At 40.5% G+C, this 26,491-nt stretch overlaps 2 protein-coding genes across 3 annotated transcripts in view; both read right to left on the bottom strand.

The window, feature by feature from the left end:
• The window catches only part of znf1035 (zinc finger protein 1035), a 29,988-nt gene extending 21,112 nt beyond the window's left edge, over positions 1-8,876 (bottom strand). For both annotated transcript variants that reach the window (XM_085290709.1, XM_085290708.1), the window contains exon 1: positions 8,475-8,876. The gene's annotated coding sequence lies outside the window, so the exon portion shown is untranslated. The remainder of the gene's footprint in view (positions 1-8,474) is intronic.
• Positions 8,877-15,618: 6,742 nt separating this feature from the next.
• LOC146563541 (uncharacterized) lies at positions 15,619-25,854 on the bottom strand. The gene is made up of 2 exons (XM_085290707.1): positions 25,665-25,854; positions 15,619-18,261 (listed from the first exon to the last, which is right to left on the bottom strand). The coding sequence occupies exon 2, from the start codon at positions 18,103-18,105 to the stop codon at positions 16,171-16,173; it is 1,935 nt and encodes a 644-aa protein (XP_085146833.1). The 5' UTR covers positions 18,106-18,261; positions 25,665-25,854; the 3' UTR covers positions 15,619-16,170.
• Between the last annotated feature and the right edge of the window lie 637 nt (positions 25,855-26,491).

Below are 26,491 nucleotides of genomic sequence, written 5' to 3'. Positions count from 1 at the left end.
CTTGGGATCCCGGCTGAGAAGGTACTACAAAGAGTACCTGGTACCAGGTACTATGACCTAATGGAAAACCCTGAATACCGTGATGAATCATGCTGAGTTCTTCCAAGTAGGTACTAATGAAAAAGGGCTTAATAGCTTGATTCTACTACTACCACCTACCCGGGTCGGCTCAGTACAGTTCGTCACGGTTTTCCCTTAGATGGTAGTACATGGTTCCAGACTCCATTTTTAGAACCTACTTGGTTGGTGTTCCAAGCATTCCGAGTCCGGAATTGTGACATCAACAAACTGCACAAAAAAAACAACACTGCAATCGCAGAGTGTGACAAAAAGTGATACCCCGAAGCAGCAGGTACACCACGCCTCAACATCCTACTTTGTTGTGGTGTTCGTGTTGCATTCAAATGATGTCCCAGGACTTTTGGCCATGTTGCTACAATGACCCCACGCACCTTAGGTGGTACTCCACTGTATTGGAAAAAGAGTCAAGCAGAGTCGAACTGCGTCAAGTTGTGTCGAGCCAATCCAAGTAGGTACGAATTGAAAAGGGCTATTACTTTCGCCACACTGGTTGCTGAATGTGCTAGTTGAGAGTTCACCACAGTCCTTCGTGTCACCATTAAAGCTTGAGGCTAGACTAAATCTCCTCACAAAAACCCCCTCTGAATCAGCTGCAGAAGTTTCTTAAAAGTTTTTTTCCCCAGAAACTCTGAAAAGCTGAGAATCTCTTAGCTGCTCTAATGATATCTAGGCAGCAAAGATTGAATTGCTTGCTTACAAATTCTCCACAACAGGAAGGGCATCTGGCGTAAAAGATTTTTCCAGAAAACATAATCTTTTTAGAATTGGAACATCTCCCTCTGGATAATCTGTGGAGCTCTGAAGTTCCTCAGTGATATCATTAAAATGGCGGTAAACAAACTAACGCAATCGTCTTCAATTCTGCTTTCCCAGCCTCAGCACCGGTACGATGTTACAAAACCTGAGAGATGAATAAATGGCTAAAAACAACAACAAAGCATGCCTTGCGTCAGTACTGTGACATCACTTGCCATGGGTATAATGAGCCCCTTAGAATCTCCATTGATCTCCCTGTGGCTACTTGAGCAGTTTTCTAAGTCACTTACTACCTAGACCTCATTTTGATCCCATCTGCAAGAACAAACATCTTGTGGTAGTGACTGCACCCTGGCAGGGGTCATTTGTTACCCTTGCTTACTGAAGCGAGGCCACAGATAAAGTGAGCAATTTCTTAACTGGGTGATGGTTCTAGCCTTCAATAAAATTTATGATTCACCCCAATGACCCCCACAATTTAAACTAACTTAATTTTCTTTACACCACTTTAGCATCTGACTACAATAAGAAAGTGCAAGGAGAAAGTACTATGCAAGCTTTACAGGAGCAGCATATTCCGGTACACAGAGCCCCTATAGACCATGCAAGACACTGTTTACCAAGCTGGCAACTGTGGTGGTCTGTGTGGTGCCATTTTAGCCTAATAATCCTAGTATGTAATCCCATCACCTTTAAAAAAATAAAAAAAATAAAACTATATCCCAAGATTCATTAGTTGCTTTATGTGTTTTTGTCAAAAGCAAGCAAAACGCCTGCAACAGAATCAACATTCATGCGTGTTGCCCTGAGACCTTTAGTGGAAGAACTTCGAAGTGTTTGTTTCCACTGTTTCATATATTACTGCCTTTTTCTTTTTGAGAAGCTATATGCTCAGTGCCATTTGTCTTTTTGTCAAAAGACCGATGAGGATATCATTGTTTCTACCGCACTGTCTAAACTGTCCCCAACCCCCGGGCCACGGACCAGTCGTTTGGTACCGGGCCGCGAGAGATGAGGCTTGGGTGTGAAATTAATGGTTTCAGGGTTTTTATCGTTAACTCAGTTTCCCTGGGTATTTTCACATGTGTTATGAATAAATCTTGCTTTTTTTTGTACCGGTACTGGTTTTATTTTTTTGTATTTATCCGTAACACCTTAAAGGCCGGTCCATGGCACAAAAAAAAGTTGTGGTTTAGCCCACATTTACAGTCTTAGTCTGATTGAGCTAAAACAAATATCAGCAAAAGAACAAAGGATGGTTAGCATTATCAACAAATGAATCCTACTTGCTACTAATCTCACAGATCAGCCACTGTGAAGATTTTTTTCTGTAGCAATAATTAGAAATGTTGTTAACAACCAGTAAAGTTGGCTTTGTAAAGATCATCTTTTGTGCTGATCATAATTTAGCCCTTCTTTTCCAGTATACCATTACTGAGGTATTGTGCTTACTAGGTCAGTCCAAATGCTGCAAAGCCAATACACCTTCTTGTCTGCTATGCAAGATGTGATAGGCATTTAATGGGTTAACAAGAAGCAACCATTTTGTGTGCAAGACTTGCAACAAAATGGCACCCTCTTCTCTTCTCCTGGCCTATTACACAAACTCCCTTAGGCTGCAAGGGCACACAAGAACGAGTGCCCATGCGGACAAAAACAAGCAGCAGCAACAACAACAACAACAACAACAACAACAACAAAAAAAAAAAAAAAAAAAAAAAAAACTACTACAGAGCAGATAAAATGTTCAAATGGCTGAACAGGAGCTCCTGCATCAGTCTGACACTTTGTGACTAGACAGACTGAGCTGCTTTACTACATGACTGAGTAAAGTAGACCTGCCATCGAGGGGAGCAGCAATGAAACGCTCCACTGATAAGGAACTGGTTAGATACATGTTTCTCAAGTGAGATTCAATCCATGTATTCTTGTTAGAAAAATGCTAAAGCTTGACACCTGACCATTTTATTCCCCAATTTCAGGATTTTCACTATAAACTGTTTACTCTCCTGCAGACTTTCTGGGAAGTCTTTAATAATGTCTCTGATTGTGGAAAAAGCACTAAACAGATCTTGTCTGAAAACTTCACACTCATTGCAGCTCTTGCCTGTCAGTGTACTTGTGGCTCCAAGGTCATGGGCCTAAATCCCAAAACTGGATGTAAAATGCCAATTTGGACAAAGAAACCCCACCCCTCATTTCAGTTTCTTTATCCAAGAGTGTTTTAGTGGAGCTGTGGCAGTTAATACACACGAGAAGTACAGGAAGTACCAAGGGAACTGAGGAGGGAGCTTTCAAGCATGATTTTGACTTGCAGTGAATCTTAAACTTCCTGTTTTTGAAAAGTTTGTTTTTGCATTTTAACAAATCCAGTCCTCTCCTCTAGCACCATGCACTTTCACCCCTCTCTAATAACCTACTGGAACAGGAGCAGAAGGAAACAAAATAGAAAGCAAAGCAACTGGATAACATTTTGCAAAAAGTCTCAGCTTTTGTATAATCTTTGATTTTCTGAGAACCCTATAATGACATATCATTGTAATGATGGTAAAGCCTAAGACTCGTACATATTTCAACCCAACATGGCAGCTATTTGTCCCTATCTTTGGTGCACAAAGTGCAGGGAAGAATATAAAAGCCTTTGGCATTCAACTGGAAAACTTTCTCTGTCATGCTATTGCTTGGTGACGACATCGTCTTTGACTGCCCAAGAGACAACTATCATCGTGCAAAACCACACTTAAGCCCTTTTCCATTAGTACCTACTCAGATCAACTCAGCATAGTACCTGCTACTTTTTTTAGGACTTTATTGGCCGGGATTCCAAGCGATCCAAACAGGTACTAAAATATGCTGTTGTCAGACTGCATGCCACCGATTGGCTGTCCAGTAGCGTCACTGGATGAGTCATGAGAGTGTCTCGTCCCGAAAATCAAAACCGCCATTTTTGAAACTCGGCAACGTAGGAAATGGCAACAAAAAACCAACGCCATGTTTCCCTGGGTGTGAAAAGCTACAGACCGAGCAGCGGGTATATCTCAGTTTCGATGTCCACCGTTGTTGTAGCATTTGTGCCGCATATTATTAGCATTGCAGGACCCGCAGACACGTCATTGTGACGACAAGCACGCAATCAAGGTACTACTGGATTGTAATGGAAAACCAGTCGATGCAAGTTGACTTGAGTCTATCTGTAACGAGTCAACCCGAGTAGGTACTTTTCCCACTAGTATCTACTTTGGTCAGCTCTGAATGGCTTGACTCAGTTTTTAGGGTTATCCATTACGTGGTCTTAACAGGTACAAGTTCCTGTTTTAGTACCTACTCGGCCAGGGCCAAGCAATCTGAGGTGATCCCACAATATGCTGTCAACAGACTGTAGGTTAGTCAGTGGCGTCACCCAATCAATCAATCAATCAGTCATGACTAGTGGTGCAACAGATCACGGTTGATCCGAAATCCGAACCGATCCCACTCCACGGTTCGGTACGCACGTGATCCGAAGATTCGAAAAAGAAAAGTATGTGTATGGTGCGCGTGGTCAGTCTGTCAAGCGGTAGTTATGGCCAGTGCTAGTGGTCCAAGTGGCAGAGCAGAGGAGCTTGCGGCATTTAAGCAGGCTTTTGTTGCCCAATCCGACCGGGCTAAAGCTATTACAAAAGCTACTGGGGTGTTTAGCTGCAGATGGGAGGCCGTATTCCGTTGTGCAAAACAGGGGGTTTAAACTGTGATGAACGTGCTTGAGCCACGCTATGATATCTCGTTGCGCGTCCACTTCAGTGTGACAAGATCATTCCAAGCATGTATGAGCAGGAAAAGTTTAAGGGTATGGCTGAACTGTCCCAGGCATCTTCTGTTGCTCTAACTACAAACGGGTGGACCTCCAGGACAACGGAAAGCCACGTGACCGTGACAGCTCGTTATATCACAGCGGAGTGGTAGATACAAAGCCCTGTACTGCCCTTTAGATTACATTAGATTTGATGAAACTTTATTTATCCCTCGGATGGGTTCCTCCGGGAAATTCAGTTTCCAGTAGCACAGCACTGACAGAAGTTGCAGAATGTGAGCAGAAATATACCATATATAAATACAGAGAATACAAAAGGGATAAATAGAATAAATAGGAATAAGAATACAAGGGAACGGCACATTTCAAGTATTGTGAGTCTATTACACAGCTGGATATTAACAAAAACTAAGGCACTACAGCTTACTTGTTCCCCCCTCCTTTGTTCCCGTTTCCCCTTCCTCTCCCCTCCAGCGAGGAGTTAACAGTTTTATGGCGTGTGGGACGAAGGACTTCTTAAGTCTGCTGGTCCTTGACTTTGGGAGAAGCAACCCGTCACTGAACAGACTCCTCTGGTTGTTTATGGCCATGTGCAGAGGATGCCCAGCATGGTCCATAATGTCCATATTACACTTTATCTCCAAAAGTTGATTCTGTTCATCTGGACGTAGTGTTTTGTGGGAGAAACGTTTTGTCACTCATCCAAGTAACTTCTTCAGTCTCAGCTGACTGCAGGTTTCCCCAATCTTATAAACAGTACATTTGCATTATGACTGAAACCAGCCTTTTCAAACCTATTGCACTTTAATTTGTTTTTATATAAGTCCGTGGAATGAGTCTTCAGTTGAATGTTTTTTAATAGGCAAAAAATACTTGAGTAAATGGGGAGTCGAATTTTTGCCTTTTTTTCTATTTTTGCTGATCCAAAAATTTATCCGATCCGTGACTTAAAACCGTGATCCGATCTGAACTGTGAGATTTTTGATCCGTTGCACCACTTGTCATGACAGAAACAAAAAGCCATATATCGAGAAGCAGGTGTACCATTGCCTCAGCATCCTCCGCATACAAATGACATGACAGGACTTTTTGGCTGCATTGCTATATGTACCCCTCGCATATTAGATAGAACTCAATTGTAACCGAAACAGAGTCGAGTCAAGTAGCTACTAGTGGAAAAAGGCCATTATAGTCCGAATCTGTGATCAAGACAAAACAAATGCGGGATTCTGGAAATGTCAATGAAACAACAAAAGGAAAACAGGATGGTGCCACCAATGAATAAATATTACTTACATCTAAACCCACAGAAGAACTGTTGTGAAGCCCATCTTAACAAGGTGCCTTTTTCAGTCTTCCACCACTCTGGTACTGTGCACACTCCCTCAATGCAATTGCAAACCAACACACAAAATAGGACAGAGGCACATATGAATTCCATATCCACATCTACCACCTTCATTCTCCAACTCCTGCAACTGGACTACCCAAAACAATTCTACACTGGTGTGCTTACTAACTACTAGCTGAATTGATTAAAATGCTGATTTGATTTTTAACAAAGCTTAAAGTAAATTCTGTTATAATTTAGTGCAGCAGTAACAAACAAGATCGAATGATCAGCACATTTTAAATGTGTCAAAACATCCAACTGTGGTGAGTTACAAAAAACTCTGACCAATGATAGCTGTCAATAAATTAGACCCAACTTATATAAAACTTCACATGCTTGCAGAGATTTGTTTTATTTCAACAAAACTCACCAAGGACAAGGATTAAGGCTCAAGCTAACACAAGTGGCAGATAACAAACTGAGGAGTGTTGGGGGGTGTTAGAGGACTCTTGTCTTAAGTAAAAATTTACAACTATATAGCACCCTAGCCATGTCTAGGCTGCTGTGTCACAGTGAAAATTAAACCTTCAAGCACAAGTATGAAACAAAAACAAAACCAGTATGACCAATTAGTGCTCTTTGCACTCATGAACTGTTACAAAACAAAACTAAAACTGAACTTAACAAAACACCGGTTAAAAACAAAGACCTTCTGCTGATAAATTGAGAATGTTCCACCTGCCATGACGGTGTAAAAGATGTAGAACATGTCTGAGGTCAAATTATTAAAGTACACTCCAGAAGAGTAAATCTAAGGATGAGTGTATTTTTGCAATTTTACAGTTACATTGAGCCTGTATGTAAATATTTTATGGAGCAGGATCTCTACACTAGGCAGTCCCCACCAGTTCCTTTGGGGCAAAGGATCTGGTTTGACTTGAGGCAAAATAAGTCCCAACTGGCCTTCAAACTGCCTTGGTGACAAATGGTTAAGTGATATAGGACTCTTGATTTCACAAGATGTTACAAAATAGCTAATAGAACTTCATAAGGTATCATGTCACTTTCCACAACAACCTAAAATACAAATAACAATACTACAACTAATAATAATAATAATAATAATATTAATAGTAGTAAATGCTAGCACCTAAGCAGATTCTCCCTCCCAAATCTTTAAAGTTGCTTCAGGCCAAATAGCTTGGCTTCAGGTGTTTCATTATGGATACTGTTTCAAGAGGTACAATGAATGCACTATGAATCTGGTATTTATTAACTAACATGGTGTTGACCGGTTATCCACAAAAAACAACAACAAAAACAAAAGCTTTTTAGTCAAATAGCAAATTATTTGTGTAGCTCAGTGTCATAAAAACCAAAATGTGATCTTTAAACAAATGCTAAAATACCTTACTCATTAAACAGTTCTGTCACCTTTTGAGCAAATAATACACTATTTTTGATGACAACGAAACTAGCCATGAGAAAGGCAATATGTATATGAATAAAATTAGAGCAGTTTACAAGAAAACATGTATACGGAACAAGTATGATAAACTGATATTATATGAAATCCAGGTATTTCCAGGTGTTTCCCTTTCACTATTTTTGCTATTAGTCTAAACCTTAAGCTTTCTAGGATGATTAAAAAAATGTTGTTAACTATCACATTCAACTCGTTTTTTGAGGTAAAATTTAAGAGTAAGAGTTGTTGTTTTTTTTAAAGAAAACTTTAAAAGTGCACTTATTTGATTATTATTGTAAAATCTGATACAAACCACAAAGTAACTTCTTTTTTTTTTTAAATGAAATTACTAGCAATATCAATTTTATTGTGCATTTGTTGTTGGAGGGTCACAGAGAACACCAACACTGTGACCACATTAATAACAAACAGAAAGCTGAGCTAATATGGGGCAGAACTATTGTGTTAAATAGTGTAAATAAATAGCAGGTCTGCCCACTATACCTCATTATAACAGTGGGTTAAACCACACACCTGTCTTACCGTTCCAACAGCAACCTGAGCTCTAATGAACCACTGGCAGGTAAAGCAATATATAGATGTGTTTTACCACATGGGTTTATTATGCATATTACTAATGACCCTTTAGATTAACGAGCCCACACTTAAGAGTACAAAAACAGCTCCAGTGTACAGGCTATTTTCTGTTAAATTGGGTTAAACAGATTAGCGCTTTACATCATTTATTGTGTGACCATCTGAAATCGTTGTGCTCCTCTTGCCCTGATGTTAGACACTGATTTTTTTTTAGCGAGCCTGGACGCAAGAGTGCAGACCAAAACAAAGCGCTGTGATGCATTCGGGTCAACAAAACCACGAATAGGGCAGCGGTGCGGCTCTCGACTCCAGCCACGTGTCTGTTAATTTTACATTGACGATAGCCGATGTTCTGACAGTAGCTACCTTAGTGCCTAGCACCGTGCTAGCTAGCATTGGCACCCAACAGCTAATGGCTACGCTGCGGCTGGTCTTTAGCACGACCCCCTTACCAGATCAAAGCTCCGCGCTGGTCTTGCGTGCATCACAGCCACTCTTCCCCTGTGGTTTATCAGCTAGATGTCCCGTCTTGTAATAACCACTCAACAGGCTCCCATTGAAGCATCGGCTTTGTTTGCCAGTGTAAAGAGAAAGCGGCAGTCCTCCTTGTCGATGTCTTCCGTCTTCCTGTGCAATACCGTCAGGATAATCTTTCTATTTTCCTTTCAGTGAGCTAATGGAGGTTGTTCAGTCAAAGACACTAAAGCGTTTTATTTTAAGTCCGGTGCAACAAAGCTCGCTTTGTCGATGATAGCAGTGCTAGATCCGCCTCCATTATCTGAATTTGCGCAATTACGGACAGTGTGCCCGAAATTCTGCGCATGTTACACAATATCTGCTAACAACCAATGACAATGTGCGAGGAATCCAATTGAGCCCGCCCCTTCATGTTCTATGGCTCTCAGAGTCTGGCTGGGCGGTAGGAGGATCTCTTCCGGGCGACCACGCTGCGGTTCTCTGCGTGCTGCTGCAGCTGCTGCTCCTGCGCTCCCTACGTGCTGTAACAAACACCCTGTACCTCTTGCGCTGACGGTGACTGCGCCCATTAATGAAGTCCTCAGTGGGGCTTTCCTGCTCCCCTGTGCAGTTTCAGTACTCTGCTGATGTTGCACGAGCATCACCAAACTTATCTGGGCACTCAGACCTATGTGCCTACTTGTCTGCTGTGCAGGATGTGGTTGGTATTTAAAGGGTTAACAAGTCGCATACAACCATTTTGTGTGCAAGACTTGCACACAAAATGGCGCCACCTCTTCTTCTGCTGGTGAGCCAGACAAAAAAGAAAAAAAAAACCCTTTGGCTGAGAAGGCACATGAGAACCAGTTCCCATAGGAGGGAAAAAATGTTCAAAAGACTGAACAGGAGCTCGTGGATCAGTCTGATAACAGTGTGACCAGACATTGGGCTATTTTACTGGTGCTCTCATGCTCCTAACATATGAACCTTTTAAGGAATAGGCAGTTAATTGGATAATTAACCATAAGTCATTCGATGAAATTAAATGTGTACTACAAAAGTTTTGCAAATTAATGTTCAACTGTTTCTGACCAGATTTTACACCCCCAAGCAGCAAGAAAAGGCTCCACTGATATGGAATTCGTTAGATCACTGTTTGTCATGTGGGATTCAATCTAGAAATATCAGAAAGTGGAGATCTGACCATTTTAGTCTTTTTCCCTAATGTCAAGGTTTGCCCCATAGATATTTATCTTCTCCTGCATGACTTTCTGGGGATTATGTTATGTAATTTCCTACTATTCTGGAAAACTAAACTGATCCTGTCTGAAATGGTAGAAAAACCATACTTAATAAAAGTCTTCCCAGTCAGTATACCTGTGGCTCTTGGGTCATCGGCTCAAATCCCAAGACTGTCCATAAAAAGCCAATCTGGATAAAGAAACCCCACCACCCACCTCCATTTCTCTGGCCTGGAGGGGTTTTGTGACGCTGTGCTTGTTCATGTGGATGGAAAGTGGTGGGAATACCATGGGAAATGAGGAGAGATACCTCAGTTATATCTGCCGTCTCATGTTTCCACATATCTGAGCAAATGCTGTCTAAAATGGGCATGGATTTTAATTTTCAAATATGATTTTGGCTTTCAGTAATTATGTAAACAAGAAAATGGTGATAAAATGTTATTTTAAAAAAATATATATTTTAGTAAATCAAGCACACCCATTAAGAGTTCTGTTCTTTCACCCCACTCTAAAACCCCCAAATCAATCTCTGTTCAGTTCAGCTTAAGATTTCTCAAAGTGAACCTGTAAAAGGACCATAATGCTTGTCCCTAAGGGTCTCTCAGCTGGTCCCTTTCAACAGTGCCCAACTGAGGTGTACATTTGCTGTTTGCTTTGGCTCTCCTTTGCTCTCCCAGAGGCTACTGTGCAGTTCTTCCAAGCAACATGAGTCAGTTATTGTCTAGGCCTTTCTTTATCCCCATCTGCCAGCACACACATTGTGTGGTAGAAGCTCCAGGAGGGCAGAGGCCAATGTTTGTTGTGACTTTACAGAAACACCAACTAGTTTGGGCCAAACTTCCTACTGGATAACCCTGTGTCACCCACTTCCTAAAAATATTTTTTTTCACCACTTTAATGTTTTTCATTTGAATTGTATTAAACGTTTCTGGATATACCCTATAAAAGTCACATTTTTTAAGTTTAACCTAGTAAACAATGTTTGCAAAGTCAATGAATAATTATGTTAATAATACAAGATCAGGACAGTGACCAAAATAGTTGAGATTATGGTTTTTCCCATAAATTAGCAGTCCTAAGTTATTGCATTGTCAGTTTTGGAAAATGACACAACTTGGAAAGGCATACCCCTATGTGTCTGCAACGCTGGGTGGGGTGATGGGGGGATCTAATGTTTACTGATAATCTGTCAAGCAGATTGGTTCCTTAAGTTGAGAACTTAAAAATAAACTAACAAGCATTTTCTAAAGATGTGATTGTGACTGATAAGTTTGTTGCAGAAGTGATCAGACGAGGGTCAGTGACTGGCTGCCATAAGAATAAGTGCAATTTGGAACAAGCCAGACAAAGCACTGGAACATGGAGCCATATTAGCACGGTGGTAGCAATTGGTATTGCAACATAATTGGCATGCACTTGCCCAGATGATTTTTCCCCCCACTTTCCTACAACAACAACAACAAAAAAAGTCCAGCCCTTAAATGATAAATACATCATAGATACTTTTTGTGGTATTAAATCCTTGTCATACAGTTTTATTAGTAACTTCCACCCATCGATCCATTTTCTTTACCAGTGGGAGTCTATTTCCCATCTGTCAATGGGTGAAAATCATGTCTGGTCAAATCCCTAGAGTGTATATGAAGAAAAGGGACAACCCCCAAGAAGTGAAGAAAAATGGGTACTGAAATTTTGTGCTGGTGACATCAGTTGCATAAATGCCAACTCTTAAACCCCAAGTCATTTATGTACACTTTGGCGGAAAATCCTAAAAAGTGCAAAACACCTATTGAGGTTTTGCAGACATGTGATCACCAACCACATGGCTTGTCCACTATTTTGACAGTAATGATGCAGTCTAGGATTAAATAAATAAGGACCCAGTCATACAGGCCTAGACTGTATGACAATGGTTAATTAGCTCGACATTCCTCAAAGTCATACAACGCCACTGACTATGTTTCCCGAGTGCACACTCCGTAAGATTGGACACATGTTGGCCTTTCAGCTTAACAATTACTTACTAATAAGTAAAGCTCGGTGTGAGGCACCAGTTTAAAATACATGGTGTGCATTAAGGACAGGGACTGTCAAGAACTTTAGCTAATAGACGTCAGCTCGGTCCATGTATTTCCCTTGATTATTTTTTAAACAGCTTTGACAGTGGTGGAGTAGTTGGCATCGTCCCACAGAAGCAAGGTTTTGGGTCAAATCTCCTGCTCGATTGGAACCGTGCTGTATTAAGTTTGCCACTTGTCCCTGTGCCTGTGTAGTTGCTCCAACTTCCTCTTGCAGTCCAAAGACATGCATATTCGGCTAATTAGTGATTTAAAGTTGGTTGTATAAGAGATTAAGTGAACAGAATAAAGTGCTTTAGAGTATATACCCAAATGTGGTTGCTAGTGTAGAGAACTTTGGTCAGAAAGACCAGAAAAACAAGCAGCTCTTTGAAATGTTGCCTCAAAGCAAGAAGGTATGGGTTTGAATTCACTGCCCAGATGGGGTGTCTGTTTGTGTGTATTCTCTTCTCCGGATTCCTCCCATAGTCCAAAGACATGAATTTTAGGTTTACTGGTGATTCTAAATTGGCCATAGATGTGAATGTGAGAGTGGATGTTGTCTGTCTTTCTATTTCAGCCTTGACTGTCCAGGCCCTACTTCCAGCCCCGTGACACACGATAGGCTTCAACACACAAGTCGTTAAGAAAATGCATGGATGGTAATTCTACTATGTAGTCAGCTATATATGTCAGTCTTTTCCATGTCTCTTGACAGTGGTTATTGAATTTAAAGGAAATATTTGCCAGAAACATAGCAATCTAATAGAAATTTAACCAGCTCCTTCTTAGATGAAGTCTTATCAGTTACAGCAAGCACATAAGAGACAATGGGTTCAGTCGTCTATATGGGCTTAGTTGTGGGTACAGTGATGTACTAGCCAATAGGCATACCCGAACAAATCCAATTGGGCTACCACACTGTTGATCTGATAAGACTGTGAAAAACTGCAGTCTTTAATGTTCTTCTCTGTTTGTCCATTGTTGGTTGGTGTTGAGGGTGCTGACCCTACCCTTGCTGGATATAGTGTTATTAGCCTTCAATGACCACACATTTCACCCTCCCTTCAGACTGGTCCTGAGGGATATGTCCAGGACTGAATTTCTTTCTTCCTACTCCTGTGTGGGTGGAAGGCGAGTGAGAGACTGCATAACATTTGCAGGATTAAAAACTTCCTATTGTATTAAAGTTTGAGAATGGTATAGGAGATAGATATGTTTTACACCCTAGTCGGGCCAATATGTACAGTGAAGGACCATTGCTGCTGTGAACGCAGCATGTGTTTAAAAAGTGACTGACCATACATACTTGATATCAGGACTGTATGGGTTGGACAGGGACGTCAGACAGCAGTGGCGCCATCTACACAGCCTGTGCAGATGGTGCAAAAGCCAAAGCCTAAATGGTACATTTCTTGACACTGACCAGCACAATGCTTTCTTGTGCTATTGCCTGAGAAGTTAAATGTGGTAAATGCAATAAAAAGCAAACACAAACTGCAACTAACCACTAAGGATAAGTGCTCTTCACTACTGTTACTGTCTATGGAAGAGGAATACATTTAGAATCAGAATATCAATGACATAGTAGCTCATTCATTTTATGATCAAAGTGTTTGCTAGAAGTTACTGGCAGTCCGTAGCATGAAATTGGCCAAGTGGCAGTGAAACTGTAACTTTGATGCAAAGTTAAATTCTTCAATTGTCACTACCACTTGGAAAGTAAATAGTGAGTGTTGACAAATCACTGGAAATTACAGGCAATCTGCTTGTGAACAAAGCATTCACAAGTGTTTTTTTTGGTACAACACCCATTTTGTGACCATTTTCACCTGTTGCCAGCCACTAACCTCCAACAACCAATTGGCAACTGGTTGGGGATGACATCTTTCCCTTGTGACCAGAGCTTTCCACGGGGTCTCTGTCCAATCTCTAGACCTGTGTGACCAAGGCTGCTACTGTACCCGTCTTTTGCTGACACATTTGCCTATGGAGAAGCTCTACAGTTGTTTATATAACTCCACTTTTCTCTGTGGTAGGCTGATGGACCAACAACAGTACAAGCAAGAGTAGCCAAAAGATCGGCTGTATCATAGGTAGGCATGTAGATAGTCTGACTGCCAACACGCTCCCGCCGCTGATCCATAAAACCCCCATTTCCCTATGTGTGCAAGTTTCACTTATTTCTGATCAATACTGTAAGAGTAGAGATTCTAGTGAATTGTGGATAGATTGGCAATGGATGGCTTACCATAGCAATAACAAAGAGTGTGTCACCTCTCATGCAGTTAAAAGATTTGTATAACTTGAAGTTATACCATTTATAAACCCAGCTACAGTACTGCAACCTACAGTGCTCCTGCAAGAATCAACAATTACTAGTTTCCCACTGGTGCATCTGTGATTCATACAGGACCTTTGTCAGACCAGTTGCCCTTCAACTTGAATTGCATTTTGGGGAAGTGGAAAAAAAAACATCACGATGCTCTTAATTTGACATGCAAGTAGTGTGCGAAGATTGAATTCTCAGATAGAAATTTTAGTGTGCCATCGGCTTATCCATGGTATGCACCACCGTTCAGGTGATTTTTGCCAAATGTTCCACCATCAATGGGCCCGGACATTAGAATATAAGTTTGTGACCTGATTGATCATGGGGTACAAACGCAGAGTACACCTTACCTTCCCACCTAAAAACACAAGCAAGCACCTGCTCTAGGCTTGATACATCACCTTAGGGCCCCATTATACCCTAGTGTTGCTGTCGTTGAATAACAGCGCATGGCTCAAGTGACTGTATATCGATTGACAAAAACCATGAGTGTATGATTGTGTCAGTTTTTATCGCCATCAGTGCTGAAGTTCAGAGTTTCCCAGGTCTTACATGAGATTAAGAAGATGAGACTTTACAAAGAAAAATCTGCAGTTTTGTTGTTTCTGATTTCAACAACTTCTACTCCTATCCTGGCACTGATGTAGAGGTTTTGTCTGAGTGGCCATACCTATGGTTCAGAATACTAAGTACCTGCGCTCTCAGTAGTGGACTAAATAGTGGCATCAACATTTGCATGCGACATGACCAGTGCAATAACCATAATGGGCCTTTTAAATCTTCAACACTGCACTCCCTGTTGTGTCTATTGTGCTTTTTTAGCTAGTCCTTGCCCCTTCATTTTTAAGTCTTGCACTTGTCTACCTACAGACCGACCAGACTACTGCTGTTGAGGTCCTTCATATCATTCAGCTGCCTCTTACAAAGGTGTTTCTTCTAATGGTCACACTGACTCAGCTCAACGATAATAGCTGGTGGAACTCTGCTCTGGAGGGCCACCTCAACTAGCACTTGGGACAAAGCCAAAAAAGGACTACCAGACTGGAGTACCTCCAACCATGGGACAACATACTTACTGGAGATGTAGCTAAATATATTATACAGAAATCTGTGACCGAGTACTTGGTTAAAATATATATGCAATGTTGTGAACAATGTGATTAACAGCTTTAAATGGTTCTTAAACCATACCAACTGTCCGCACAATGGTTAACTTTAATTATGCTCAGTTTTGGCAGTTTGAGTGTTTTGTTACTTTAAGATTAGTTTGCCTGATTTTTCATGTTCTTCTACTTAAAGTAGCCAGGAACATCCCTAGTTTTAACACTGCACTGTGACCTGCTGTCAACTAATAACTTTTTTGACTATCAAAGATTGCAACCAAAGAAAGACAAGTGTCGATATTTCCTCAACAGAAGTGGTTTCTTATCTTATGTTAATGCAAAAAAAAGAAAAAAAAAGAAAAACATGACTACAGATTTTTTGAAGAGCAAAACAGGATCTTAAGTTGTTTCTTGTTACAACTTTATTGGCACAATTACCCTACTAAATGACAATGCAATCCTTTCAAAATAAAGAAGTATGCATAAGATTTAAAATATTTAAAAAAGTTACATAGTAAAAGATGAATGCAGCAATTTGACTTACACTGACAGCATAGGTAACCATTAAAAATACAATGGAGAAAACAACATATTTACTTTCAACTGCAACAATAGTTTGAGACAGAAAAATAGAAATAAATATGCATTCTAGCCATACACACGCAAACACTGCATTTGTAACCCATTTTCACAATGATTTTAATAAAGAACGGATTTGGTATGGTCTCCACTTGTGCTTCATTTCCAAGTTTAATCTCTGAAATTCACCAAACATAATTTTCATGGCATGCCAACGAAAAATGTATAAAAGTACTTATATAAAATGACCAGCACAAACAAACTTTACAGTCCATATTTAGAGTTATCCAATTAGATGCATTCTAAAGTCAAAAAGACTCAACTCCCTACAGCTTAATTGTTGGCAGGAATAATGAAAAATGCGTCTGACAGGATAGTTACCCATTGTTTTCTGAACCATGAGAAGTCTGATGCTGAAGGAACGTCTCCAAGCATGAGAATGTCTCAGTACACTCTGTGCACTCATAGACAGCCTCTGAAGAACTTCCTTTATCATTTTGAGTATGGTCCATATAGTCATCCTCTATGTCCTCTGCATTACCCTTTTCCAAGACAACATCCACACTAGTACCAGTGCCATGAGATGTTTGTCCAGCATCGCCCACTTCCTCAGTGCTTGGGTGATTCTGAAGATGAAGCTCAAGGGATGAGGAATTCCTAAATTGAGCTGGACACTGGGGACACTTGTTGGGTTCCTTTTTGTGGTAACGCAAGTGCCGTTGGTACACACATAACAGCCCAAATCTCTTTCCACATTCCTGGCACTTGTAGTTAACTCTACCTGCTTTTCCTGATTGTTTATCATTTTGATTCTGCTCTGGTGAAGCTACAGCTTCATAGTCAGAAGAGCTCTTGGTGTTTTCATTAGCAGGGCTCATGTTTTTCTCACTATTACTAAGAGAAGTGTATGGAGGACCTTTTGGTGGAGTTGTGTACAAGTGTTTTAAACCTGGCTTCTTATCCAATTCAGCTTTGTGATACATGACTACATGTCTCCTCAAATCGCAGCGCTGAGGAAAATGCCTACCACAAAATACACATGTGTGCATTGTACCTTTATGATATCTCATGTGCCGGGACAAACTACTAGAATGATTAAAGACACGATGACAGTGCTTGCACGGATGGAGCTTTCCATTTGGATTACCCCCTCTTCTACGTCTGGCTTTAGGTTGGACTCTTTGCTTTAAAGGTTTTTGGGACTCTTGATTCATCTGATCAATTTCCTCCTGAGTTTGATGTGTGAGATGATGTTCCTTTAAAGCTGCTAACTTCTGGAAATGATCCCCACATAAACCACATCTATATTTTCTGAAAGAGTAGTCATAGTCATCGCTACAACGCCTAAAGATTTTAGTCTCCCCATTCTGCATCTCAATCGCTGTGCCATTACTATGGCAGTTTTCAAGTTGCGCATTGTGTAGGTCCTTAGAATTTATGTCAATTTCGATTTCAGATGCAAATAAAGCATCAGGCTCTTTCCCCTTGCAATGGTAGAGGGAATGTGTCTGGAAATCTGACATCCAGAAAAAATTCAGTTTGCACTTCTTACAAGGATATGTTTTCTCAAGCTTTTTTTCCTGTTTATTCTCAGATTTACCCAGAGCTGTACCTTTGGAAATAGGGTGATTTTCTTTCTGGTGAGCATTCAGGGCATCTGCTTTCAGGAATCGCTTACCACAAAGACGACAGCAGTGAAACCTCTCATTTAAGTGGTCATGGAGGTGTCTCTTGAGATCCTGCCTATCTTCAAAGATTTTGCAACACAAAGTACATTTGTATCCTCGTTCTGTGTTTCGATATTGCTGGTGACGATGTAAACTCTGCAAGCTATTAAATGATCTATTACATATTTCACAGCGGTAATGTCCCTGGCGAGACTTGTCCGAGTTCACATCAGACGGCCTTGGCCTGAATACCTCTTTGTGAGGAGCAGGCTGCGATTTTACGTTTGGAGATACTGGCCTTACAGAGGATGGGAAATGTGAATGTGATGGCAAAACTCCAGGAGATACTGGCTTCAAAGGAGAATGTGACTGTGTCAAACCATTCACAACTGTCAGTGTACCATTTTCTTGTAGCACATATTCTCGGGGGACTTCAAATCCATTGGATGAGCCATCAAAGGAAAATGACTCCAAAGGTCCATGAACTGCCATATGTGCCAATACATTAGCGTACTGACTGAATCCATCACCGCACTCAGTGCAGATGAAGTTAATTTCTGCGGCTGAATTGCCTGAAGACGCACTGTTCCCAGACTTCTGCTTTTCCATTATGAAATGATTTTGTCCATGTACAGATGGCATCATTTTTTAACCGGTATGTACAAGTAAAACTATCCAGGCACCAAGAAAATTGGTCTCCATGTGGCCATCAGTGGGTTTGCTCAAAACCCTGGTATTCGAAAAAGATGTGTTTCACAAGATGCATGTTGACTCCTCTGCTTTTCCATGCTGGATTAGGACCTGGAGGGATGAAAGAAAAGTATTACGAAACAACTGACTCCGAAGTTTGTTTAAAATTCAAACTGTATGACAAGTAGTGCAAGTCAGCATTCATTTCCCATGATCTACACTAGGCAAAAACGATGATCAATAGAGGTTTAACATGCCTAAAACCTATTATAATTTCTGTATCCATAGATCCGGTAAGGTCCAAATGACGTAAGTTGTGTCAGACAGTGTGTCAGCATCCATGTGTGTGACAGTTTTTTTTGGTCAAACACGTGAACTCTACCACTGAGACTTGCATTATAATGCACCAACTATGCATGCGTCTTTCAGGTAGACTTCAAAGACATGTAACAGGAATGACCAATCATCTGGGGCATCTGCAGTTCAGAGCACAATTACCAATTAACTGTGCATTAACTGTGAAAATGTTTCAGAGCTCGGCTATAGTCAATCAGTCTATCGGATAAAGCTGTCTGAATAAGTCCCCAGTGACACAGGCCTAGTGGCTGGTCTGTGACCATCTCGCAACCACCTATCCTGACAGAACAATGTGTATTCTCCAACAAGTTGTTAGTGGTTGCTGGTGATTGCATGTGTGAAATTGGTCACAAAAAGGGGTACAGTGCTGAAAACCTTATGTGATCATTTTTGTCTGCATATAAGACACAAACTCCTCTGCAAACTAATTCAAAGTGCTTCCACAAGCAGTGATACTGAGTGTGACCGCCTCGGCTTGTCTTCATAGAAGTTATACCCTTTTGCTGCAAATGCATTTCATAAAGGGGGAACTTTTAGTTTTTAAGGCAAACATTTTCGTTTTTTTGGTTCGCTTTTCACTTTTTTAAGTTTTACTACATTTTGGAGAATTAATGGTGAGACAAGTCAGTTTCTTCCATGCAAACTATGGGCACCCGTGACTTTTAGGTGCAGCCCCCTCTTTTCAACTGATTAAACCTAGCACCAACCAGCAGGGAATAGACATCCCACACTCCCAGCGACTGGAGGGGGTCAGTAGAGGAAAGGTCTGCTATGGGTGGTGCTGCAGTATTCACAGACACAAGAAAGAAAGTCTGGTAAGGACCATCCATCTTCTTTCGCTTATCTGGGCCAGGGCCGCGGGGGCAGCAGCCTAAGCAGAGAAGCCCAGACCTCCCTCTCCCCAGCCACCTCCTCCAGCTTGTCCGGGGGAATACCAAGGTATTCCCAAACCACCTGAGAGATATAATCTCTCCAGTGTGTCCTGGGTCTTCCCCGGGGCCTCGTCCCGGTGGGACATGCCCAGAACACCTTGCCCAGGAGACACCCTTGTCAGATGCCCAAACCAACTCAACTGGCTCCTATAGCCTTAGCCTGTCGCTTATAGCCTGTCACTGAGTTTCTCCATCTGCCCTTTTAGAATTCCAAGTTCCAGCCCTCATCTTGTTGAATAACAGTATCTTACATGATGATCAAGTAGACATCATTTCATCAATCTAGACCCATCTTGACACCAGTGCAGACCTTACTCGGCAGACTGGACATTGCCCTTGATGCAGCAGAGGCACTTTAAATTAAATGCCTTTGTCATTACCAAATTAAAATTAACAGAAACTACTAATTCAATATTTAGTGTAACACCTGGATTCATGTTACCCAACAACAAAATGGGAATAACTAAGGACAAGTACACCAAGTGGCTGATACTGTTAAGTATCTGAATAAAGAGAAAATGTTCCCAGAAGTAGCTCACATCATTGGAGTTTCATAATGTCCTGACGGTCATACTGGGCTGCAAATGCTCCAATTAAAAAACAGCATCTAAAAACACAACTGCCCAGTCCCTTATGATGTTCACTTTTATTTATTTAGTTTCCGTTTTCTCAAAGTGACCACTTAGGTAACTTTGCGCAAGCATCACAACAGCTAGCACGAAGTTTCACACGTAAAAATGAACTTCTTTATATGTATAACTAAATTCAACCCTATCTATAGCTACTTCCTACTGTTTAATTTTTACTTTCACAAGTAAAAAACAACTTTTTTTTTTACTTTAAAAGATCCATGCTCTCAGGATGGTAAAAAAACCTCTGGTTTTTGGCTCATTATTTTACTCGAGCCGGTTACTGGTAAATCAGAACAGTTCCCTTTCTGGACCAGCAAACACTGTACTTAACACAGTCTGGAACCACCCAAGACTACATTACAGTGCCAGTCACCCCACTTGCGTGCACTTTACAGTGTCTGTGTCAACATTTCACACACACACTCTTGCACCAGAGAAAGACTGTAGCTTACCACCGACAATAAAAGCCCCACTGAATCTAGGTCACACTCAGGGAGGAGAACTTGGAAGCAGTCTAAGTGGGAAGGCTCAGCTGGTAACAAGAGGCAATGGAAAAATGAACATGACGATAGTCCAGAAATTAAGTAAAGAGCACCTTTTTATGCATGTTCACCCTGTATATAATTAACAATTACATTCTTTAGCAGTAAACAGATATGCTCACCCTTTTCCCAAAGTATTGGCATCTTCAACAGATGCTTATGGATTACATTATGAACACAAAAATGGACATGCACACTTCATTAAAATATATAACCACTGTGCTCAATACGTTTGTACCATTAGATAATGATCTCAGGGAACAATTGCCAATGAAGGTGATTTTGTACTTGATTCCCAATTAAGGCATTATGTTAATATTAGCATTATGTTCTTCATTGCAATTTTATTTACTTGGTGTATTTTCTTATCTAATCTTTGCATACAACTGACACTAAAAGACATAAGAGTCTGCATCCCTGCTTTCTTTGAAATAAATGGGCGATTGTGGATCAGCTTAATTGGTTCATCATTATCAAATGGGAAAAAATATATAAATAAAAGCTGGGCATTTTCTGTCTGTTAATTTGATTAGAAATGAATTTCATAATTGTAAGAATCTCCTCTCATCAAGTGTATTTGTTGGTGTAAGACTGTGTGGGAGAGCAAAGTGAAAGGGTAAAGAGACAGGTGAGCCATTTTATTAAAAAATTGTTTTAAAAATATACATTAGTAGAATCAGGATAATGTTAAGCTCTAATACAGTCTTAGATGTTCATTTAATAGCTACCCACTAATGGATATTAATTATGAAACCTAAATCATTCATTTGTGTATAAAAACAAAACCTCACTCAAACAAGCTCAATTACACCACGGGCTGTGGACTGAGGGTAAATAATACTACTTTAATTGGTGAGCATTAATCCCATTCTCTACTTTGCTGGGAATGGCATTCATTATTGGCAATCACACAGTAGGAAGACTGGACCACGGATCAGATCACCCACCCCTTGTGCCCAGGTTTTAAATGGCAGGGAAATCTCTCTATATTGTTGGCTTTCATTTGACATTTGCTTATCTTTTGCACACCTAAAGCACAAAAAGGGTATTTTATTTACTCAATTTCTCCACTATGTCTAGAATCAGAAACAATCAAACAGCTTTCATGAAAACCTACTTCCCTTACAAGCACACTTGATTGTCACCACCAGTAAAATTATAATCAATAAACATCTTCAACAAAGGACAATGCTGACAAAAACAAAGCACCCCGAGTGAGCTGGTTAGACAAGTAACCTCAGATGACAGTGCAGCCTCTATTATATATCAAAAGCAGTACACCACAATCTTGGCACCAAGGTCTTTGTCAAAGTTTCATGTGTATTTTCCACTGGTTCAAAGTAATGTAGTGCTACCCAGTTTAGGAAGTCTTTTACCTTGTTTTTATCAGCTATCAGGTGGATAACATGTACCTAGATTGGTTACATACAACAACAGTCCTACGAATGCAATTCTTTCTATATTTAATGTAAATTTTACACCGTTACATCTGTCCAGGTAGGAAGCATCAACCATTGCGAGTCAATTTCACCTGCTTTGAAGCAAATGAAAGTGACTTCTTTCAAGTCTGTTACATGTACACACTGCTCAACTGCAAAACCATTATTATTGCAGATTATCTTGTTGCTGCCTATCCAGTGCATCCATTTTCACTTTCATTTACACCAAAGAAGATAAAAGAGATTCACAATATTTTATGCTTCCTAACTCAGGGCTCGCAAAATCGCTAGCCCGACGTCCCGGGGCTAGCGATTTTTCCAGTCGGGCTACCAAAATCTATCTCTGCCCTGCCCGTCGGGCTATTGTAGGAAGGAAAAATATATGCCAATGCTTTTGCATTCTTTCAGAAATGTAGCTGGGTAATTATGTCATTGGCATCGGTGAGCCACTGTCAATATGTGACATATTGAAATCGCGTTTGAATTTGCGCTTGTTTTTTGCTTTCACTTTGCAATCGCGCGAACTGTGTATAGAGAGCGACAGCACTGATTGGTGAGTGAAGATAATTTGCGCACCAATTCCTCTGACATCGTCTTATCAATCGTTAGTTTACTATGCAAACATGACAAGTGAAATCTCCCGCAGCAAGCTTAAACATATGAGAGGTTGATTGAGCAGAGAATCGCTGACCGTTATGTGTGTGTATGTAAAAGCAGCAGGATATATATTTTAGTTCTGCTGAGCCAAATAAGAGAGGTCAGGGTGAAGAAGTGACAGCCAAAGAAAAGCTTACCACAAAACGGAAAAGTTATGACAAATCAGACTATAAGGCAAAAAGAAAGTGCAGCTTTATGGTTTCATGGACAAAATAATTTCTGTGGCTGCAATATGACGAGCTAAATAACCAGGGCTGCACATAAGTGGTCCGCAGGTGCGCATTCGCTGTCAAAATAAAAAACGCGCACAAGATATGAAGTTGCAACGCGTGTTTGCATACATAAGATTTTCTGGAGGAGGACAGACATTTGTTTAGAACTCTTAAAGATGTCGAAGAAGCTCCTTTAAGCAATTACTTTGGTGTTCCTCCACCTCCAAAGAAATGTCAGAAGGAGTCCGAACCACAAAAGAAGCGCGTATTCTCAGAAAAGTGGTTGCAGGAGGTGAGCTGGCTTCAAACAAATGATGAACGCACAGAGATGTGGTGCGGAATGTGCCGTGAAAATCCCACTCTAGCGGACAAAAACAGTGCTTTTTATATGGACGCAAACGCGCGTTGCAACTTCTTATCTGGTGCGCGTCTTTTATTTTGACAGGGAATGCGCACATGCGGACCACTTATGTGCACCCGTGTAAATAACATAATGTTCTGCCGGGTGTGTTGTTGGTTTTCTCTCGATTTCTGAGTCGACAAGCGCCTTTGTTACTGGGACCAGTCATTTTAAGAAAGGCCCCCATTAGAACCCATGAGAAATGCAAGAAATGCATTATTGCTCAGTCTGCAATATCTTTCCCAGAACAAACACCAATTGCAAATAACATACTAAAAATAAACCTGAAAAATCTGTTTAGAACAGCGTACTATGTTGCAAAGAGTGAACTACCACTGGCAAAATTTAGCAGTCTTTGCAAACTTCAAAAAGCAAATGGCCTCGATCTTGGTTCCACTTGTCTCTATGAAATACTAATGAACCAGTGACAAACTGAACATCATCAAAACAAAGAATCAGTGTAGTTTAAGTGCGGAGATCTTTAAATATGCTCAGGAGTTTCTATTTTTGGTCATTTCTGAAGTGACTTCAGCGGAAATTTCAAAGTCAGGATCTGACACAGACTGATTCATGTCCTACAGTTCTTACAAGTTCATAGAAATTTCTGTTCAATTAGAACCAAGTATTTGAGTTGATGATTGTAATTTTTATACAATGTTGTAATTTGTTTTTCAACATTTTTTTGATTAATGTTTTGTTTCCTTTACAATATTATACTTTAATGTATAATATTGTAAAGGAAACAAAACAGGAAACAAAACATCAATCAAAAAATTGCTCTCTTTTTTTATTCGGGCTACTTACATTTATTTTGGGCTACCAAAAACTGAAGAGTCCCTGCCCGAAGGGCTACCAGGGATTTTGAAATTTTGAGAGCCCTGTAACTGAACTGACTGATAGTTCTGAAGTGAAACTGACTTTGTGTTATATAGCAATGACTGAGCAGCATATATACAGATATTAAATTGCTTTCACTTCAGAAACATGCGGTTGAGGCATGGAAAGACAGAGAGCAGCAAGTGATTTAACCTACTATAATTATCTAACATAGCTATAAGATGAACAGTGGATTGTGAAACATGTTCCTACAGATATAAAAACAAACACAAAAATTAAATTCAAACAAATCATAATATGTAAACAATGCTGTTAAGCTGTGTTTGTGCTACAAAGTAAGAGAACTAACCTATTTAACAGGCTGAAAACACTCAGGATGCAGATATATGAATGCAAGAACGCCAGGAAAAACAAAACAATGGTTGTTACTGGAAACAACAGCTCAGATATGCATAGAAATCATTTCCACTGAAATCAGCAATGCAGTTGTAATCCTTTCAGCTAAAGCTACATGTCTAATAAATACAGTGATTAACAAAGGCTTTAGGAAAAAAGACATTATCTCCTCAAGCAATTATTTTTTTCCTTTAAAACACTAAAGTTTCTGCATAGTCTGCCTTGAATTCTTCTCAGATGATTTCATTCCATGATAGCATATTTATTTATTAATTTTTAGTTTTCCTATTTTGCTTCTGAAAGATGCATTCAGGTCAGATGAATTAGTGCCTGATAGTCTGCAATGATATTTTGAGAAAAAGGAATGGAGCACAGTGTAATAGTAGCATTTAGGTGAAAGCCGAGAATCAGTTTCATTTTCACGTGAAAACTTGCGCAGTAAGGGCAATATTGCACAACGTGGATGTGAAAGCACTGTTATCTACCTGACAATCAAAAATATTTATATCCACTTAAAAAAAAAGGAACAATCGTGCTAAATATTAATCAAAACAGTCATGATTATCATTTTGGCCACACAGCCCTAGAAGCAATATAATTAACACTGCAAAAAAACAACAACAACAAAACATACATTTTGCAGATTATGAAAGAAATACACCGTGCAAATCTATTTTGTTCCTCTTGTTTTCCCCCATTACAAGTAACAAGCTTCGGAAAATATCATCCATCGCCATTAAACACAAAGAGATTTGTTTACGGTTTAGCTTAAGAGTACCGGTTTACAAAGAAGCTGTATGCCGCCGATTGTCGTCTCGTTAGCATACTTTGTGAAAGCCATACTAAAATAAAATACATTATGCGCTGACAAAGGATGAGCGGGAAAAAAAACAACGTTAAAAACAAGCGTGGAGGAAAGCCACACACATGTTTTACCTTCATCTAAAGCGGAGGATTACCATTGTAGCCACACAGCTAACGCTAGGAGGTACTGCTGCTAGCCGCTTCATAGTAGTGGTATAAACGCACTGCAGTTCGATATATATATATCCATAAAGGAATCTTAGTGTTCAAACTGTCACTCGAGCAGTGAACTTTGACATGACTTACCATTAAATCACAGAATGCAACAAATCACACCTGCATGGTCCTGCTTCAGACCACTGTCGGGCTACTGAGTGCTGCAGGCCGAGGTGTCTCCTCCTGCGATTACTTCTTCGCATTACTGCGCTGGAAGTCAGCTTACCGGAGCATTACCGCCACCTGCTGATCTGGAGGCTGGACGAAAGAGCAAGCATTTCTGTTTTATTTTATTTGTTTATTTTTTGTAATGAGCTGCTTCTCAAGAGGGACGCTGTTCAGAGGATCTAAGGATTTGGAAGTGAGGTAAAAGTAAAACCCAGGAGATGGCAGTAGTGCAACATCTTTGGATGCAAGCTGCTGTTAAAATTGTAAGAAGAAGAAGAAGAAGAAGGGATGCTGTCCAGTCATTCCCATATTAGTAAATCCAGATCAAACTTCTTCTTCTGCTTACTCACAGGGCGACTGTGGCTCAGGGGGTTGGGAAGCGTATCTGTAACCGGAAGGTCGCCGGTTCGATCCCCGGGCTCTCTGTCCTGGTCGTTGTGACACTTTACCCTACCGCCTACTGGTGTTGGCCAGAGGGGCCGATGGCGCGATATGGCAGCCTCGCTTCTGTCAGTCTGCCCCAGGGCAGCTGTGGCTACAACCGTAGCTGCCTCCACCAGTGTGTGAATGTGAGAGTGAATGAATAGTGGCATTGTAAAGCGCTTTGGGTGCCTTGAAAAGCGCTATATAAATCCTATTCATTATTATTACTCCGTCATCTATCTCCATCTCACCATATCGCTAGCATCCTTTTCATTCACACCAAGCATCTCCATGACCTCCTTCCTTACATCCATGAATCTTTCTCT

This window comes from Mchenga conophoros, linkage group LG11 (assembly GCF_057382185.1).
Source record: "Mchenga conophoros isolate Kocher_MC1m ecotype Shallow Benthic linkage group LG11, M_conophoros_male_GT1.1, whole genome shotgun sequence".
Lineage (NCBI taxonomy): Eukaryota > Metazoa > Chordata > Actinopteri > Cichliformes > Cichlidae > Mchenga > Mchenga conophoros.
Note: the sequence above shows the minus strand (reverse complement) of the source record. Positions and strands in the feature narration are given on the sequence as shown.